The sequence below is a fragment of the Carettochelys insculpta genome, chromosome 1 (assembly GCF_033958435.1).
Source record: "Carettochelys insculpta isolate YL-2023 chromosome 1, ASM3395843v1, whole genome shotgun sequence".
In the NCBI taxonomy this organism is placed as follows: Eukaryota; Metazoa; Chordata; order Testudines; family Carettochelyidae; genus Carettochelys; species Carettochelys insculpta.
In genome coordinates this window covers 44,455,371-44,469,128 of record NC_134137.1, presented here as the reverse complement: position 1 = coordinate 44,469,128, position 13,758 = coordinate 44,455,371, and the positions used below count along the sequence as shown (strand labels likewise).

General features: G+C 40.6%; 1 protein-coding gene across 1 annotated transcript in view; it reads right to left on the bottom strand.

Moving 5' to 3' along the window:
• The window catches only part of RNF17 (ring finger protein 17), a 170,672-nt gene that overhangs the window by 56,904 nt on the left and 100,010 nt on the right, over positions 1–13,758 (bottom strand). Inside the window, exons 19-23 of the mRNA XM_074982032.1 lie at positions 12,772–12,922; positions 10,519–10,637; positions 9,327–9,417; positions 6,216–6,331; positions 2,456–2,766 (exon numbers count right to left, since the gene is read on the bottom strand). Of these exons, the coding sequence (XP_074838133.1) occupies positions 2,456–2,766; positions 6,216–6,331; positions 9,327–9,417; positions 10,519–10,637; positions 12,772–12,922 (788 nt within the window). The remainder of the gene's footprint in view (positions 1–2,455; positions 2,767–6,215; positions 6,332–9,326; positions 9,418–10,518; positions 10,638–12,771; positions 12,923–13,758) is intronic.

Below are 13,758 nucleotides of genomic sequence, written 5' to 3'. Positions count from 1 at the left end.
AATCTTATCTATTGCAAGTCCTTAAAATTTCATTTTGCTTGCATAACAGTGGCAAATTTAGGGATTATATAATGGAAAATGTATTTTCCCATGTTTTAAACTATCTAACGCTACCTAATGACAATGGCTGAAATAACTTTTAAGCCAATTTCATACTTAGCTTCATAAATTCTTAAAAGAATAAAAATTGTTTTTAATGTAAAGAAGATTAAATTTTATCAGAATAAAATATGAAGTCTGGATTGACCCCTTGGAAACTTACTACTTTAGAGAGATCTCTATTCCAAATGGCTGAATGTAGTGCCTTGCATGTTGAATAGTGACAGAGAGTAACACGGCTCTCTCTCTGTCACTATTCAACTTACTTTAGAGAGAATATAAGGATACAATGTCCAGGATTTTATTATGTTGGAAATAAATCTAGAACAACTTCTTTGCTTATTTTAGTCTAATTCCCAGGCAGGTATCAGAGTTCTTAATGACAAGTCACGACAGTAAACTTGTGGAGCTTCCTAACATACGTGAGAACTGTAGGTGAACTGAAGAGCTATACTTTCCAAAAGTGTTCTGTGTAAATTTTAGGCATATAAGGCGGCAACTGAAGAGTGAATAATACTACAGAAGCAACTAATAATTTTGTACTGCATCTCCATTTAAGTGTCTAAAAACAAAGTTTTGTGACTGTATATCACGACTGACAAAGAGAGGGTGAAGCAGATATAATTATAGTAAACTCCCAACTTACATGTAGGTTGCATTCCCAGGCAACCACACGTAAGTCGAATTTCACACAAAACGGGGAGCCATGAACCAGGTGGCAGCCTGGCTCCCAGCTCCCAGGACTGGTGGGGAGCTGCGAACCAGGCAGAAGCCTGGCTCCCAGCTCCTAGGACTAGCAGGGAGCTGCAAACCAGGCAGCATCCTGGCTCCCCTCCTTGCAGGAGCTGGTAAACTGTCAGGCGTTATTGCATTGGTCAATTTCCTGGCTCCCAGGAATGGCAGGGAGCTGGGAGCCCTGGTTCCCAGCTCCCCACCATTCTTGGGAATCAGGAAACTGATCAGCGTAGCAGCACTGATCAGTTTCCTGGCTTCCGCAAGTGGAGGGGAGCCGGGAGCTAGGCTGCCACCTGGTTGCCGGCTCCCTGCCACTCTCAGTTTCAACTTGTATTAATCCAAGTAATGCACAAGTTGAAATTGCGTAAATAGGGGTTTTACTGTACATCTGTGATGCAATAGCAAAGAACAGAAAGTAAAAAGTTGCAGAGGAAGTATCAATGACATTTAAGAGTAAATCTACACTAGGGAAATAAGTCTATTTCTGATGCGCAATTCCAACTATGACATTTGAGTAGCTAGAATCTACACATTGTAATCGACTTACTTCCTTAGCGAAGACTGAGCCTCTACAGTCTCGCATCGACATCCTTTACGTCACACAATAGCGTGGCGCAGAGGGTTTGACAGCCAAGCCCAGAGAGATGGGTTTTGCCACACCTTCACCAGATGCGCAAAAATCAAACTCCAGAAGAGTGGTCATTAGCACGTCAATCTCCCAGTAAGCACAGACAAGCTCTCAAAGATGTGACACTATGGCTACATCTACACTGGAACAGAACTTCAAAATGGCCATGCAAATGGCCATTTAGAAGATACCTAATGAGGTGCTGAAATGCATCTTCAGCGCCTCATTAGCATGCTGCCGGCCACAGCTCTTCGAAATTGCTGTTTCACTCCCGTGCAGCTTGTCCAAACAGGGGGCCCTTTTCAAAAGGGCCCCACCAAATTTAAAATTCCCTTAGGAGATAGGAATCAGCAGATAGGAATAAGGGGATTTTGAATTTTGTGGGGTCCTTTCAAAAAGGACCCCCATCTGGATGAGCTGCGTGTGACACTGGGCAGATTGAAATGGATTTCTAATAAACCATCAACTAATATTAATTAGAAATATGAAAGATACTGAATCAATTAAGCTGGAATTTTCAAAAGTGGCTAAAAGAATTAACTCTTACTGAAAATCATTGATATTTGGGCATCTAACTATTTAAGACCTCTTTGCAAATCCCACCCTTAAATTTTAAGATGTACTTTCATCCGATAAGATGCACTCTTGCCAAGTCAATTTCTTTTTCCCAGATGCAGCATGACAGCTACTACTATGTCTGTGATACGATATGATGTCCAACAGTACACGTAAAGCACTCACTGTGAAACTGCCATGAAGAGGGAAGGAAAAAAAAAATCAGAAAAGGAAATATGTCTTTTGTAGAAAGTGTTAGTGTGTGTGTGTTTCTTTAATGACACGAGCATTTTTAATTTACAGACGGTCAAAAGGACCTTGTTCCATCCAAAGAATGACACCTTCAATGACCATGTATGCTCTAGTACTGTGCTCTTAGATCAGAGCATTTGCAACTGAACAATAAAAACATCTATTTTCTGAAATTCAATATCTTACCGAATGATTTGGGTATCATACAAATAGTTCCATCATCTCTAATACAGCTTATTATAGCCAGAAAGTCTTTCATAGCAGGTATAACTGGAGGCTTATATGCTCCATTCTCTGTTGTTGAATTGAACAGTAATTCCTTTGACTCATATACTTTAGATTCATTAGTAGAAAAAGGAACTTCTTTCTCTGGCACTAAACATTTCTGTGTACATTCAGTGTCTAGAATCAGTTTGTGTAAGCATGAACTCCCTTGCTTCAAAGGATCTTCAAGAGGTTTCTCAGGATCTGCATCACTTCTATTAATTTCTTGAGTTCTATCAAATAGAACACAAAACATATCCTACTAGTATGAGAAACTCATATAATGTAAAGAAAAAAAAGAATAAACATAAGTTTAAAATTATAACTATTAATTTTAATAAATAAAATACACTTACTCCTTCAGCATAAGTGACTGCAATGTGCATTAGATGGATGGTCTATTGCATGTAAATTTAAAGTGCTAATTTGCCCCTAAAGTTTGCAGAAGAGAATGTCAGTTTTCTATTCCTGAGGAAATTCTGCACCAAAAAATTAAAAATTCTGTGCACAGTATTTTAAAATGCTGCCAAATACTGCACATCATATTTGTCAAAAGCAACACAATATAATCACACCAGTTTCAATTCCTTTGATAACTTATTTCAAAATACTTGCCAGCTAGCAAGTCCGTAACAATACAGATAATAAAGATGCAAGAAAGCTTTCTGACAAATAGATTCTGTGACGGACCCTCCATGCTTTATGAAAATTAGCTTATGAATATACATATGCATAACTCAGAGATACTTTGGTCAAAATACTTCATGTAAGCTATCTATTTTAATGCTAGAATCTGTTGTATTCTGGGTACACGTATTTTTCTACGTTAAGTTAAAAATATGAAATGTAAGTCTGCTTTTAGGTTTAAATGGGCTAATGAGAGCCATTTATTCCTGCTCAAGAACACTAACAACTAGGCGATCAGCTTAATGACTTGTAAACAGCCTTGTCTTCCCTGAAGTCATGGTGGTTGGTGCTAACAAAGCCATAGGAGCATATCATCTGGAATTGAAAACTATTTTGATCCTGTCTTTTTCCATGTGATGGGAAGTTACAGAACAAAGTTTTCCCACGCTATGGGAAACTTTAAGAAATATTTAGTTATCAGTTTTTGTCTTCAGACTACTTTTGAATCTGCCTCATAAACCCTAAGAAGAAACAAACAACTGTGCAAGGCTCTTGACCCAAATTAGAGAAAAAGAACAGCTCATTTGAAAATTTTACCTGACATAAGAACAACTCTTTAGGGTAATTGGTATGCCATAAATCGCTCAGGCTAGCCCCCTCCTTTCGGAAGGGTCATGGTAATGAGAGATTTTGGCAGATACTAATGAGGTACTGCCATGAATATGCAACACCTCATTAGCATAATGGCAACTGCACGTGATTCAAAAGTGCTGCTTTTGGAATGCATGCTGTCCGTGTAGACGGGGGCTTTTCAAAATGACCCCCTGATCATTTGGCTTTGGGAAGAAGGGGCTTTCAAAATCCGGGGGTCATTTCAGAAGGCCGCCAGCTACACAGGCAGTACGTGTTTCAAAAGCGGCACTTTCGAAGTGCGTGTGGCCGCCATTATGCTAATGAGGTGCTGCACATTCATGGAAGTACCTCATTAGCATCTGCCGAAATCCTTCATTACCATGGCCCTTCCAAAAGGAGGGACTCGTGTGGCCATAGACTTAGGGAAGTTAGAACTAGCTATGTGTCTTTTCATGTAATGTTCAGAATTACTTTAATCTATTTGTTTTCATTATAACCACTTAAATACTACTGTTTCTGCTTAATTAAAACTTCTTATTTATAATCGAGCACACTGTAAGTAATTACTACCTGGAGGGCACCACTGTACAATTTCCCTTTCATTGATAAAGCAGGCTTGCCTGATGAGCCCTCTCTATGCAAAAGTTTTGGACAGAGAGCGACAGATTTATTTGGGGTTTTGATTACTTTGGGGGGTTGATTTACTGGATGCTGTGCTTTAGAACTAAAGTAAATCAATGTCCACATTGCTCCGCAAGGAGGCAGTAACCTCAACTCTATTCCTTGGGTGGGGGAAAACCAGAAGATCTGGCCCAGCAGGATAGGATAGTGGGGAGCCCCAGAGCGCAAGAAGGCAGGTCAGTGGCATGATCAGCACACCATAGAACATTCACAAGGGGCCTTCTTTGACTGCACCCCACCACAGATTCCTTACTAGGCATATTAATATACAGGTTGTACCTCCCTGGTCTGGCAGCCTCAGGACCTGACCAGTCCCAAACCTGGGAAATTGCTGGACTGGGAAGGTCAGTGCCATACCTCTGTGCCAACAGCTGTGGGGTTCCTCTTTGGTGGCAGGAGAGAGGCCAGCAATGACTGAACACAGATGGGAGAGGCACTTGAGGAAAGAGGCAGGATGAGCCCCACGGCTGGGCAGGGGCAGAAGGATGGTCCTGCAATCAATGGGCTGTGCTTCTTGCACTTGGACACAAGTGCTAGAAGCCACCCTTGCATTTTTTTTCAAACCAGAACTTTATTTCCCACCCTACTCAGAAGCCACACAGAGGGTTGAGGGAGTGAATGGTAATGGAGGAACTGAGGGAGAGGAAAGTAATTGCTGAGGAGTCTGGGTTTGACCTTGTAGGGTTGTTGGATCTGGCTGGGAAAAGTATGGACAAATGTTTTCTGAGGGGTGGATAGGGATTGATAGAGAGCCTCCCCCATTCAGCCCTAACCTCTAGTCCAGGGGTCAGCAACCTTTCCAAAGTGGAGTGCCAAAATTTGACCTTTTGACCTCTACATACAGTCCAGGAGCCGATGATAATTTTTAAAGTCACTAATAGGCCTACTTAGAACAGCTTCATTAATAAATTAAGATGCAGAGCTTTGCTGTTTAAATGGGGGCTGGTAGCACTGTCTTTAGTTAATCCACAAGTGGCATCATTCTGAGCAAGCTCTTGGCTGCATGCGGGAGGAGGAGTGGGGCTGAGCTCTGCCTTGCATGCCAATGAAAATTGGCCTGCATGCCACTCTTGGCTCCCCTGCTCAGGGTTGCTGACCCCTGCTCTAGTCTCTCTCCATACAGTCCCTGTCCTTGCACCCTGCTTCATCCCTATGGGTTTCTGCAGCCTCCTCCCCCAGTCGCCATGTAATCCTGCAGTCCTTCTCTCCTTGACCCCAGGCTCTACATTGTCAACCCTCTCAGCAACCATTCTGAACTCCAGTCTAGGACCCAATCCCAGGAGTCCCATAGTACCTAACTCTGTCCTAACCTGGCTTTGTCGACACAGAGCTGTGATAATGTCTACTCCTGGGGGGAAATTCTGTATCACTCGGCATGCACAGATTTCCTCTTCCACATCCCCGTCCAGAAAATACATTCTGCCTCAGAGATGCTGCATTTCTACCTTTTGCCCATGAGAGGCCACTATGGTGACAGAACAGCTCCTGGCTCTTCTAGCCCACAGAGGCCACTGATGGGAGAAAGGCAGAAATGCAAGACTTACTGGAAGAAATGTATTTTCTGTGGAAAAAAATTATGCAGCACACATGAATTCTATGTCTCTCACGCTGCACAAAATTCCTCCAGGAGTAGCTTTTCTTTTATTTACAAAAGTAAAAAAATGTCAAGGTGTGCGTGACAGTTTTGTAAGTAACTTAAAGAAGGAAATCTGAAATGATGTAATATTAAGATTATTCATACCTTTGGTTTCTGAAAGCCAGACCCTTTTTTATGAGATATTCAGAAATATCAGTAAGCTGTCCTGTTTCATCACTACAAAACATTTTCACAGGTAGTGGTTGAGATCCATCATTTTCCTGAGAGAAATTTAAGATACAGAGGTTACTTACTGAAACTGCAATTTCTTTCAAGGTTTATATTCCTAAATGTATTCAACATATAGGGTTATGAACAAGCACCCATGTCTAGAAATTATTCATAGCAGTGTCTGCTGGCCTATACACACACTGTGGATTTCCTCATGCTTCCAATACAGGATATTAAAGTGAGTCTGGGTCAATACTTCTCCACTTCCTCCTTTTAGTGCAATCTCACAAGATCTGTAGCAGAGGGGATGGAGGGCAGGGAGCAGAATACAAATAGGGACTGCACAACTTGAAGAACTTCCGGTTACTGTAAATAACTTCCATTTCTTCTTCAAATGACGGTCTCTATGGATATTCCAAACATGAGCAATTATTAAGCAGCATTCAGACTGGAGGTGGGTGTGAGGAAATTGGTAGCAAAGATGCCTTCAGATTTCAATTCTACCACCAGAGTTGAGGCATAAACAACTTGTTGCAAATGTGTAGATGGAATTCCAAGTATCCACCTTTCAAATGCCCTGCAATGGAATGCCATACAGAGATGCCAGGCTTGCATGGAGTGAGATCTCTGTTGCGGCAATAGAAAGTCTCGGTGATTTCCTACTATTTGATTTCCCATAGCCGCAATCTTTTCAACACCTTTGATTCATCCTTATTTTTCCTCCTTCCACCCAGTTCTCTTTCTGCACAGCATCTAGACAATTTCTTCTAAGAGAAATATGAGGAAATGCAATGATCTTCCCGCTTCTGAACCCTCTCCTTCTCCACACTCAGCCGCACAAGCTTTTCAACAAGTCCATGTGTTTAGTCTCTCCACTTGCCCCTATAAACCCATCCCATCTTCTGATCTCCTCCATCCTCATCTCTGCCCTTACTCTTCTCCTCAATCTCTAACTCTGCTCTGGCTCCTTCCCCTAAGAGTACAAACACGTTAGTCTCTCTGATCTTAAAACAAAAAATTCTTGACACCATCTCCCTCTTCATTTACCGTACCCCATCTCTTTTTCACCTGTAAGATCACTGAATATGCTGTTTATAACTGCTGTCAGGAAATTCTGTCTTCTGATTCCATCCTGGACCCTTTCCAATTCAGTTTCCCTTTTTCGTACTCAACAATCTCTAATGACTTATTAGCCAAATCTCTGAACCAGTATTCTTTCCTCATTCCCTGGATCTGTCAGCTTCTTTCAGCCACAGTTGGCCACACACCTCCTCTTGAAATCTTTTCCTCCCTTGGCTTTCACGTTCTCTCCAGGCTCTTTAATCACTCTTTCAGGATGGTCTTTGAAGAATCCTCCTCATCCCCTTCCAAACTTTTTGTGCCTATTCCACTTGGTCCCTTTCTTTTTTCCCTCTATACATTATGTCTTGGTAATCCTCTCTGCAAACCCGTTTATCATCTCTACATTGACAGCGCACAGCTCTACCTCTCTATTTCAAACCTGTGTCCTTGGCCTGTCTCTGATATCTCATGAATATCTGTCAGCTGATGCTCAACATGACTAAAAACAGAGCTCTTAATCTTCTTTCTTCCAGCCTCCCCCCTCATCCTTTCTTCGTCACTGCTTATCACTCAGGCCACCAACCTGAGTGTCATCTTCAACTTGGACCTCACTGTACAGCCTCATATCCAGGCTATGCAGCTCTCTCTTGCAGATTCTTTCTGAACTACATCTCTCAGAAATGACATTTCCTATATACTGACACAACTAAAACTCTTGTCCAGGGCCTCAGTAATTTGTGTCTTGATTTTTACAACATTCTTCTCTCAGGCATTGACAAATACAAACTTGTTCCGCTCATATACCTTCAAAACGATGTCAAAAATCATTCTTAGCCATTAACTGTGACCACATCCTCCTCCTCTTTGCAGCTGTCCACTAGGTCATCTGTCACTATCATATCAAACATAAGCTGCCTGTCTTCACTTCCAAGACCGTTCAAAACCTATCCACACTTTATCCATTATCTCTCATTCCGTAACCAAAGATCAGCTCCCAACTCCCATTAGCTCATGATGCCAGCCACCAATGCCCACTTGTTAAAATTTCAGACAAGCCTCTTTGTGTTTTTTTTCTCATGCTGCCTCTCACTCTTGGGAGGAGCTGCTCATGAACATCCACAAAGCCAATTCATTATTCTCCTTCAAACCACTCCTTAGAACCCTTTTGCTAAAATACTTGACAATTCTTAGGATGTTGATGTGCTGAGACTACTGCCATTTTTACCAGTACCTTATAGTTTTCTTTTATGTATGATGGCGGGGGGAAGGTTGCGAGGGGGGCGGAGGGGGTTATAGAGCAGAACTCTGTCTAATTATCTTTGCTATGGAGAAAAGCAGATGGTCATATACCCATTACTACTCTGGTTTTTTCTTAAATTAATAGAGCTACTTAAGGGCAACATTGCCTTATCAAGCATGAGTCTGCAAACATATCAGTGATCTCAAAGGGTTAAACAAAAAGTAACCTAAAATATTTGCATTTCATCCACTGCTAGTAAGGGTCAAGCACCAACATAACATCCGTGCCATATTTAGCTCTAAAGCCTGCTGTTAAATGTCTAGGAAGTCTCAGAAATTCACTATTACCACAGCGTCCTTGCCATAATTTAGTACAATTCTCTCCTAAAATGGAATAGGGCTATAATTGTTGAGACCGACAGCTTCAAGAAAGTGTTAGGCCACTGCTAAGTAGTTAATAACTCCGTAAGAGAAGTAGATATTTTGTAACTTCCAGATAAATGTATTAATGGTCAACAGACCAAACATTTCCCAGGCTGACTACATGAGCTAGACAGGACATATCTTTTTAAAGTTTGAATCATCTGCTTCAGTGAGTAACAAAGAACAAAATAAGTAGAAATGACAGCACATTTGTCCCCTCCAGGTATGTTTCTGCAACATGAATGCATGTTTAACTAACTCAAAAGGGACAGACAATCCTACACAGGAATGTTACATATACTTCTTATTTTGATTAAAGACCTGTATGATTAGGTTTGCTACAGCTCCAGTGAGGTAATAGGAGAGACAATCACAAGCTGTTGCTGTCCACTGCTTGCTCCCACCAGCTGGTCTAAAATGCAACAAATGAAACTCTTAGTAAAGGAGAGAATATTATTTTAATAAAGATCTTCACGGCGTATATATAAAAATACCGACCAACAGCAGGACTTTGAAAAACTATCAAATTGACCCTTCTAATTAAAAGATTATACCACAGTCTACCAAAAAGGAAGAGAAACAATAATAGAAGCTGGTTGAGGATCGAAAAGCATTGTACATTTTAAAAGGGAACCCTAAAGTAGATTAAGATGGTTTCAAAAAAACAGAGAATTTGCAATATTTTATTAGGAAATGTACTTCAGAAATCTGTTAGCAACAGCTATATTAATGCAAGGTTGGATTTTCCCCTCATTACAGGACATGTTAGTTTAAAGCAGGGGTCAGCAGTCCATGGCATGCGAGCAGATTATCACTGGTACAGGAGGCAGGAGCTCAGCCCCTCCCCTCCTCGCCCATGCAGCTGGGAACTTGCTCAAAGCCATGCCTCCTGTGGATTAACAAAAGACCAGCTTATGCTACCAACCACCACCTAAACGGTAAAGATCTGAATCTTTATTTATTAATGGAGCTATTGAAAGTAGGACTATTAGTGACTTTAGAAAGTATCACTGGCACTCAGACCATACATAGGAGGTCAAAAGGTCGAATTTTGGCACTCTGCCTCAGAAAGGTTACTTATCCCTGGTTTGAATGCATTCATTGATTCCCCTCTTTCTCCATAAGTGGCACGCTCTCTTGCATAATGGCCATTGGGAAAGAAGGCCAAATTCCTACAACTTATTGATATGGAAGAATCCTTCTGTCCCCCACCAACAGACAAGGAAAGGAAAGCCAAAATCCTCTTTCATATTTTCAAATGACCCAGTTACTAAGTTGCCTCAGAAGATCAATCTTTAAGTACAGAGAAGAAGCAGGCCAGAAGAGAGAAGAAAACAAAGCACCTGTTCCTCTCTTCCTGCAATATGTAACTTAGTCCAAAACAAAGAACCTTTCCATCAACTTCACAGTTTATGCTTTACTTGAATATAACCTGACTTAAAATATGTCATTAAAAATTATAACTATCCTCACACTATTTCAGCATTATTCCAATATACAAGGAATAAATTACCTTATATCTACCAGGGAGCATTCTAGGGCTAGTGTTCCACTTGGCTTCAGCTTCTCATCAAGTGTTCTTAAACACTCGATGTTCACTATTTCTTTAGCACCAAAATCACACAACATTACCTGTGAAAGGTAAAAAGATCTTAGAGGTGAAATTCTTAAACTAAATGGCATACCATACATACAATAAAATACGTAAATACATTATGATGATTTTAAACATGGACAAGATCAGAAAGAAAAGCCAGACAATAGTTTTGAGAGAATGTGAAGTGTTTTCAAATAATATATATATATATATATATATATAACCTAAAAGGTGCGTTGATTAAGAAATAATTTGTTTAAATATTTTTATTTCCACTGCATGTAATTTGCTCCGCATTAGACATGTGCTTTTCAAAATGTCCATTTTCTGAAGAGACTTTAACTCTCTATTCAACCCACCATAAATGCTGGACCCCGATCTTTAAGAAGAGTTCACATCTGCTCAGGTTTTACTGGAGTCTCTGACAGGCCTGTTCCTCAAGTTTCATGATTGCGCTACATCCCTCCATCCCCACTGTAGAGGCTGGCCTGGGTGATTTAGGCTATGTCTACACATCAGGCTGATGGGAGATTACTAATGAAGTGCTGCAATGCATATGCAGCACTTCATTATGCAAATTCTCCCCCGCGGCAACTTTGAAGTGTCAAACTTTTGGGGAGTAAAGGCATTTTGAAGTAGCATGGGCACTTCACAGTGCCCACAGCCACATGGCATGCCAGCACTTCAAAGTTTGACACTTTGAAGTTGCCATGGGGGGTGGGGAGGGGATTAGCCTAATGAAGTGCTGCATATGCATCACAGCACTTCATTAGTAATCTCCCATCAGCCTGATTGCCATGCCCCATTCAAACAAGGGAGCTAGTGTAGACGTAGCCTGAATATAGCAACTTCTGTACTGCAGATCCATTACTCTATCAAGAGTCGGTGATCTGACTGTAAATGATCAACAATTATCTTTCACTGCCTTATCTTAGGTCTTGTGCACAATTAAGTTTTGAGCTTTAACTATGCTGGTACAGTTAAAGTGGCTACCTCCCCAACGCAGCGCAGATGCAATTATACTGGTATTAGACACCTCCCAAACTAGAGTAATTATCAACCTCCTTTACACTGAAATAACTGTACCTACACTAGAGCTTTTACCAGGAAAATTATGTAAGCAAAAAATGACACTCCTAATATCTGAAGAAGTGGGTCTGTCCCATGAAAGCTCATCACCTAATAAATCATTTTGTTAGTCTTTAAAGTGCTGTTTTGTTTTGTTAGAATACAGACAAACACGGCTACTTTTCTGTTTCTGATAACCCAGTACTGGCATCTCTTTAAGGGCAGGCCTATGTGATGAAACAAGCATCAGTGTCTCCAACTGCAGTATTTAAAGGACATCTTGTCATGGACACCACTTCTCTTCTTCCTACTCACAAAAATTTCATACAAGAGAAACATGCAGAGCCCTAATTCAATATCCAATCATTAAGCAGAATGAATGTGGTCTGAAAAATAAGACAAAACTTAATGGAATTTAAGAAAAGCCAGAAGTGAGACATCCGCAGGGACACAAAGGCTGGGTCTACACGTGCCCCTTCCTTTCAAAAGGGGCATGTTAATGAGACGGTTTGAAAGATGCTAATAAGGCGCTGCAATGAAGATCGGAAGAAGGGCTTTTGAAAACTAGGGGGTCCTTTCGGAAGGTCCCGACTCCACGGGCGGCGTGCGATTCGAAAAGCCGCACTTTTGAATTGCCGCGGCTGCCATTATGCTAATGAGGCGTCGCATATTCATTGCGGTGCCTCATTAGTGTCTTTTGAACCCGCTCATTAACATGCCCCTTTTGAAAGGAAGGGGCACATGTAGACCCAGCCAAAGTAACTAGCTTACTTTACAGATGATAGTAAGTAGTTTTGTACTACAAAGTAACTCAGCTTTCTTCTTATTCATTGCACAGTGGATTCCTAGTACTATAAGCGGAATAAAACAAGTCAATCCTCAGCCACTTCCCAAACTACCAAACCTACTTCTGAAGTTCTAACTTTGATGAGACTTTAATATTTACAATACTGTGTGACTATTAAAACTGGACTCCTCCCAAAAGCATAATGAGAAATAAGAAAGTACCGATACAAAATCAGTGAACAGAGTATGTCTGCAGCTGAAAGGGACGCATTATAAACTAATTGAATTAAGTCTTATGTTGCTTAAGATATTTACCTCTACAGTGGTGTCAGAGACAACCCTGATGATTTTGCCTCTCTGCCATTGGTTCAGATCACGTATATGAACAGCACAGTACATATCACTTTCCCATTTCACTTGCTCAAACTTGGAATTTTCATACAGAACGGCCATCTTTTCCTGTAAGCTAACATAAAAAAAAAAAAACATTGTATCTAAGCCAACTTCTCCCAAGTGTAAAGACGCATCCAGTGGTTTTAAGAAATATTTACCCAGTTACTGCTGAAATATGATGCAATCCAATTTTAGTAACTTTGTGGCAGGTACACAGACTCAGAAAAGTTGTAACTATGTTCTAACCCATTATATTCTCATAACCATGGAATTCATTTAAGAAAACTCAGTTTTATTGAGCAGCATCTTTTATCGAGCAGCATCTTTTGCCCATTCACACTTACATAATCTTTTAATTTTTCAAGAAAGAATATAGGCTCTACACCTTTGGTATCATCAAAAATAGATTTGGAGGGAATCCAGCTGGCATGCGTTCAAGAAAAAAAGGAAACGGCAAAGAGAGGCAGAAAACTCTGACTGGCACAACATGGCTTACTTTGCAGACAAACTATTTTAAGAGGTCAGCAAAAATCTTACAGTTGTCTAGTTGCTATACTAATATCACACAGTTGCTCTGAAGTCTATTTGAAGGATATTTGAGTTAGGTGACATGACTGAGCTTTGCAAAAGATAATCCAACTCTCATAGTTCTGTGGAATGCTTAAAAAGTATTATAGCACTTTGACAATAAACACCTCTGGTCGTTATCGATAGTACTTTATTAAGATTATTAACGAATGAACCAGAGAGGACACATTCTTTTTTGGACTCTACATTAAATTTTTTCAGCCCCAATCCTTTTTATATTGAAGTCCACTGGAGTTTCAATTACAAAATGGGGGTTAGAGCGAACACTTCTGATGGAGTATGCTAACCACACTTGCCCTGCTATAAATGAATTAGGATAGG